Raw genomic sequence first — 6,633 nt, forward strand, 5'->3', positions numbered from 1 at the left:
AATTGAATACAATATGAATTGTAGAATATGTATGAAATATATTCTACAGTAGATATTTGTTAATACTGGTCTTAAATGGTCCTGGGTACTGTTACATTAGAATTTATTTATTTTTTTATTTAGAACCTTAAGCATGAAATATTTGTGCTAACTTAAAGGTATGGTACAGGAGAAAACCGTGGTCTGACTCAAGCAAAGTTAGGAAACAGCTTCAGGTAGGAATCCATCTTATAACACCAACATGTAAAAACACGTTTATTTCGTGTGTTCCTTAAATACTTGACAACTTCTTACAAAAAGTGTGTTGACAAGTATAAACTTGTCAGCATTTTTTGGCTTGATAGTAAGTCTGAAATTATAATCCTCAGTGATACTAGGTTTACATTTATTTCAAAAATAAATGCTTTAGACAGGTCTGCTTTTGGCTTGAAATGGGAATCATTTAAAAGTTCCACACATATGCAAAGGATCTCATTCAGTGCTATATTTACACTATCCCACTGGTTTGCATCTTATAAAACCTCAAAACGCAAAAGGATGTGTTTCTGTGCATATTACATGCATGCATCTTGGATTGTACATGCATTTACATGCTTGCAAATGTGGTAGCTTTGCTCAGCTCCTGGTCCCCTGCTCTGTTCACAGGACACTCACATTGTTCGATCGCAGAGACACTCGGCCTCCACAGCGTGCACAGAACTTGGTGCGACAATAGGAGCAGAGATGGCCACATCCATCAGCAAACTTTGTCTTATGACAGATTCCACACGTCGGGGCATCATCTTTGTGCTCGCCCTGGTAACGCCTGGCTTCCTCTCCGATTTTTCTCACTTGTTCCTTGTAGCTTTCAAACTGTTGATGCAATCTCCTGGGCAAAAGAGACGAGAGAGAGAAAACTAAGTAAATGAAGGAAGACAAACAAACTCACGTATTCTTACAGAAAATGAAACTTGAGCTGTTTGAGGAAAGGCAGCATGTGCAAATCTATTGAATTAAGCTGAAAATATAAGCAATCTGTCCTGTTACACACATACCCTGATCTTTCTGGTCTCAGTCAAGAGCTTCTACTTTTCCAACTTCTAGGGCTGAATCAACCACAGCTGCTAAGGCAAGACCTTCCCCATAAGAACATTTACTGTAAGATTCAAATACCCCCAAGTCATCAGTTAAAATCCTTTAATCTTAAACTTCTATAAATAGAGCAGCTATTGGAACAAAACACTGACCTACAGTGTGTCTCCCAGATGAAGGATTTCTCACAATGTCAGTGAGAACAGAGAATGTTGCGCTACGCCCAGGCGTAATGGTTGTCTGTCTCACCAGGAGAAAATCCTGGGAAATAGCTGACTAAATTCACCCACTGTGTATGAGCTAGTGGGTTGCCCATGAGTGTTCCCTAAAACACAGAATGCAAAAATGCCATCGTTAATTCTGACATTTTATGCTACGCTCCGCATATGGTAACTGCTGAGAGTTGCATTCTCCAAACACAGAAGGTGGTGAGCCAGGCCCATATTCCGCAGTGCCTCAGAACTGGGATCTGGTTATGTTGTGTGTGTGGTTTTGCTTGTTTGTTTGGTTAGTTTGGGTTTGGGTTTGGGTTTTGACTTCTAATAGCTCCTGAACTGAACTTTAATTCTTACTTTCTTCTTTACCATTGGTCCTTTTTCTATTTAACTCATACTTAAAGCAAAAGTGAGTACGCTCATATACAACACAGTGAAATACGTAACATGATCTCCAACTGGAAGGCATGAGGATTTTCTTATAAAAGAATGATGTAGAGCTATTTTATTTAATGAATGCTCAAACACTAGGTTCATAGAATTGTTTGATACATTAATTATTTTATATAAGTAATGTCCTAACTGTTGGAGCCACTAAATCAAATCTACTCAGAAATCAAGTGTGCTTCATAAGTCAGGCTAAGGAAGAGTTTTTTTTTATAAATTTATTCTATAATATAGAAAATGATTTAGCATGGGTGTCAGTAGACTTTTCAGTAAAAGGTCAGGTGATAAATATCAGACGGTATTTTATCCTTCATGAGCCAGATAGCATTTGTTGTAAGTACTCACCCCCCCCCCCATGTTCTGACGGGAAAGCCATCACAGATAGTATGCAAATGAATGAATGAGTGTGAATACATTTAATAAAAATTTTATTTATGAATAGAGAGACAGTAGGCTAGAGTAGCCTAATGGGTCAGTCTGCTTCTTCTTCATTAGCATTTGCTTTAGGGTAAGGTAGAATGAGTTCAAAACGAAATCCTCTTGGGATTTTTCAAATATACACTTGGGAATTTTATACATGTTGTTAGGTAGCATTTTGTTCTGTTTGTAGCCTACCTATGTATGGTTCTTGAGATTGAACGCAGGGCCTGTGCATACCGAGCACACACTCTAGAACTAAAGCACACAGTCAGTCCGCAAAGGAAATCATTGTACAATGTGTAATATACGAAGCTCTGGCTGCCGAGGTAAAAACCCCTTCCTACTGCAATCTCATGGAGTTCTATTTGTTCACTCATAACTCACTTCATATTTCCTGCTAAATTTTATATTTAGTTTGTACTATTTCTATATTTTTCCTCTATTATTTCTATTAACTATTTCTGTACATGACCCCTATCTTCAGCTAAAAAGCATAACAGATGTACAACTCAGCAAACAATGGAGATGCACCTTGATAAAGTCAATATGCATTTTATATATGCACGTGTACATATTTAAACATACAGTTGTAAATACCACGGCCCATTCTGTGGGAAAACGTGCAACTTCCAAGTGAGTGCATAGAAAAGAAAAAATATATCTGAAAAAAAAAAAAAACCTCACCCACTCCCATAAAACAGTAAAGGCACTGGTTACAATGCTCTTAATTTGAAATGTACATTAGAGCGGGAAACAAAGTGAGCAAAATCCACAAAGAATAAAATGAAATAGAAACAGTATTTGAGAATGTAGCATAATTCCAATGCAGACCTCTGTCTAGGAAAAGGCACTGGGGCTCTGTGACCAAGAACTTCAGTTTTTGTTATACAGTGAAAGTAAGTGCATTAGTTAGGCAGCCAAGGAAAACATTTGAAAGAAAATTTATGATAGCCAACTCAGTTGTGGGAAAATAACGAAACTCAAAAAGGTCAATACTAAAGATTCAAGTTTCGAATTGAAGCAGGAAGATACAGGGAAGGAATGATTAGTAACTGTAGCAGAGATAATGAACTGATTAAGAATCCTAAGTAGAATGCAGTGCAGTATGATTGGCAGACAAAGATGTCCATGGCAGATTAATGAAAACCTAGGGAAATGAGGCTTAGGAAAGACAGACTCAAACATAGCACAGCATTCGAGTCCTAATGACTTGGAGTCATTTTCATTAAACATAAAGACAGCCAGGACATTTCTCAGGGAAATATTTAAAATAAAAAAACCCAAATAAATAAAATACGCTATAGTATTTTACTAAAAAGCATTGCTAATCCAGACAGAGGGTTTCACATCTGTACCCTCTGCACTCTGAAGTCTGAAGCATGAAAATTGAGTTTAAACTCAGCCTGGGTTATACTGTGAGAAACATCTGAATAAAACATTCACACACACACACACACACACACAAACCTAATGACAATAAAATAAAATAGCTTATTATTTAAAGGTATGAATTTATGGTTTACATGACAATTTTGAACTTAACTGAATAATATATAAAGAACAGAGAAACTGATGTTCAAATTTATACCTCTCCCTATAACTGACAAATAAAACAGATAAAAATACATCACAACATAGGATATCTTAAGATAAATACAAAGTTCAGCCTAATGGACAAATATGCATGAGCATATATAAGCCTATGATATATGTGCTCATAGATTTCACTACATGGGTACGTGTGTAATTTTCTCTATTAGCCACATTATACCAGCTAGCTAAGGTTGATGCTGTGTCTCCTGCTTTCCTCTCACACTGCTTAAATGAATATATGAAGCTACTCCAAGAATCTATAAAGTCTGTGCCTGAAAAATATTTGAAATATTTTGTTTAAAGTTGAGGGGTAGGTAGTTCATGATATTAGTTCTTCCTCTCTCTCTCTCTCTCTCTCTCTCTCTCTCTGTGTGTGTGTGTGTGTGTGTGTGTGTGTGTGTGAAACATTTCATATTAAAAAGGATAAGACCATGTCTAGCTCATCAAATATCACCAAATAGCAAATGAACTCAATAGAACCACAAAGGTAAATACATCTAATGACACTGATGTATGCAAAAGAACTGGCCATCCACTAAATTAGTTTTCATAAGAAATACATACTTAAAGTTTCAATAATCTTGTGGACTGGTAACATTTTCATCCTACTGACAGGAAAACTAACTTCTGTTTGGGATCTCCTTTCACTTTCTACATTGACATGGCATTCTACAATCACCTTCTTAAGATCTCCTGAGCTCATGTGAAGGGTGACAATAAATGTAGATTCAACCTGCAAATTAAAGTATTTCTGGATTCATGAAAGTGAGAATTAGCAAGTGGTGTAAGCCCTTGGTGAAAGTCAGCTGAAATATATGAACAGAACCCGACCAAAGCAAAGCAAACCTGTAGTGTTGAACTCATTCCAGGAAACTTGATTCTCAATGATATTCTCATTACCTCTGCCAGTTACTCATTCTTCAGTAGACTTTCATTACTCCCTCATTCCTCTACAGCATTTGTCAGCAAGCTCTTTTTATCAAGTGACTGCAAGATAGTTTTCTTTGCAAATCTACAACTCTGTCTTGATGATTCTTGAGACCTCAGGGTCCACTATTGTTAAATACTTCTACTGTGGGTTGTCTTAGGCCATAGAAGGTAAGCAAATATCCGTAGATAATTCATTAGTGGGAACACCAGTGTTTCACTGGTAAGATGGAGTTTTTTCATTGCTGTGTGGCGTGAAGGCCTCTACAGTCTTATTTTCTCTTCTAGAGAAGTCGGAGTAGTTCCAAGGAAGAGAGCCACCAGGGCACAGTGTCTTTTCACAGAGTGGATACATAAATGACCGGGATAGCTCTTTTCCCAATCCCCCCGGCACCCCCAAAAATCTCAGGAGACCATTCAGATATGTGATATTTATTCTTTATGCAGACCTCCTGTTCACCGGCCCTAGGTGGCCTACACCATTTTTACTAGTCTCATAAGTGTTAAAGCAATGGCTTCAACAATAGAACATGCTTATAGAAGTGTAAACATCCAAAAAGAATGTAGAGCAAGAGGCTGGAAATTCTTACTCCTTCAAATTCATTCATTCTTTTGGCATTTCTCCCTTTGGGTGCAGAAAATCCCTTCTTGACTACTGAAAGACATGGTAGCTTGGGCACTCATCGAGTACACCACCTGTCTTTCTAACATGTTCCTTCATTGTGTGACAGATATTACCAAAGGAAAGCAAGAAAGACAGAGGAATGGAGAGAGGAATGCATGGATATAAGAGATGGAAGACAGGACCTATTACACCCATGCCCCCAAACTGCCCTATAACCTGTAATACTCTAATAAACTCTTCTCTTAACACAACCTTAATAACCTTCCTCAATACAAATTCCTCTTACAATGTTCTCATAGGTTTTAGGGTCAAGACCCATTCTTCAAAATGAAATAGACTTCTAGGACCAAAATGCTGGTAGTAAAACCATTAACAGCACACATATTTTTTTTTTACATCTGATGCTTTACTACTTAAATCCACTTTAATATGTGACAGTGTGCTACCATGAATAACAGGTAAAAATACACTATATGTATATGTATATATATATGTATATATATGTGTGTGTAGTGTACATATATATATATATATTTTAATGACATATATATATATATATGTCATTAAATGAGCCAGTAACTGTAAAATCATCTGCAAAACTTATTTATAGTGTTTAATTCTGAAATTGACATATTGTTATTGATTATCAAGGCTGACAGAATCACAGATTTCAACTATATATATATACACAAAAAATAACTGTTATCATGATACTGAAATTTAGGTTTTTATGTATGGGCATCAATCTGTCACTATCCCTCTTTTTTTCCCTTTTTTAAAATTAGGTATTTTCTTCATTTACATTTCTAATGCTATCCCAAAAGTCCCCCATGCCCTCCCCTCACTCCCCCCTCACTCCCACTTCTTGGCCCTGGTGTTCCCTTGTACTGGGGCATATAAAGTTTGCAAGACCAATGGGCCTCTCTTTCCACTGATGGCCAACTAGGCCCTCTCCTGATACATATGCAGCTAGAGACATGAGCTCCGGGGAGTACTGGTTAGTTCATATTGTTGTTCCACCTATAGGGTTGCAGACCCTTCAGCTCCTTACATACTTTCTCTAGCTCCTCCATTCGGGGCCCTGTGATCCATCCAATAGCTTACTGTGAGCATCCACTTATGTGTTTGCTAGGTCCAAGAATAGCCTCACAAGAGTCAGCTATATCAGGGTCCTTTCAGCAAAATCTTGCTAGTGTATGCAATGGTGTCAGCATTTGGAGGCTGATTATGGGATGGATCCCCAGGTATGGCAGTCTCTAGATGGTCCATCCTTTCATCTCAGCTCCAAACTTTGTCTCTGTAACTCCTTCCATGGGTGTTTTGTTCCCAATTCTA

At 37.4% G+C, this 6,633-nt stretch overlaps 1 protein-coding gene across 23 annotated transcripts in view; it reads right to left on the reverse strand.

Moving 5' to 3' along the window:
• Rims1 (regulating synaptic membrane exocytosis 1) overlaps positions 1-6,633 on the reverse strand; it is a 489,256-nt gene that overhangs the window by 279,594 nt on the left and 203,029 nt on the right. For 22 of the 23 annotated variants that reach the window (XM_029474748.1, XM_029474741.1, XM_029474765.1 and 19 more), the window contains one exon: positions 655-868. In XM_029474748.1, coding sequence (XP_029330608.1) covers positions 655-868 — 214 coding nt within the window. The remainder of the gene's footprint in view (positions 1-654; positions 869-6,633) is intronic. The other variant, XM_029474755.1, reaches the window with a different exon arrangement.

Source organism: Mus caroli, chromosome 1 (genome assembly GCF_900094665.2).
Source record: "Mus caroli chromosome 1, CAROLI_EIJ_v1.1, whole genome shotgun sequence".
Lineage (NCBI taxonomy): Eukaryota > Metazoa > Chordata > Mammalia > Rodentia > Muridae > Mus > Mus caroli.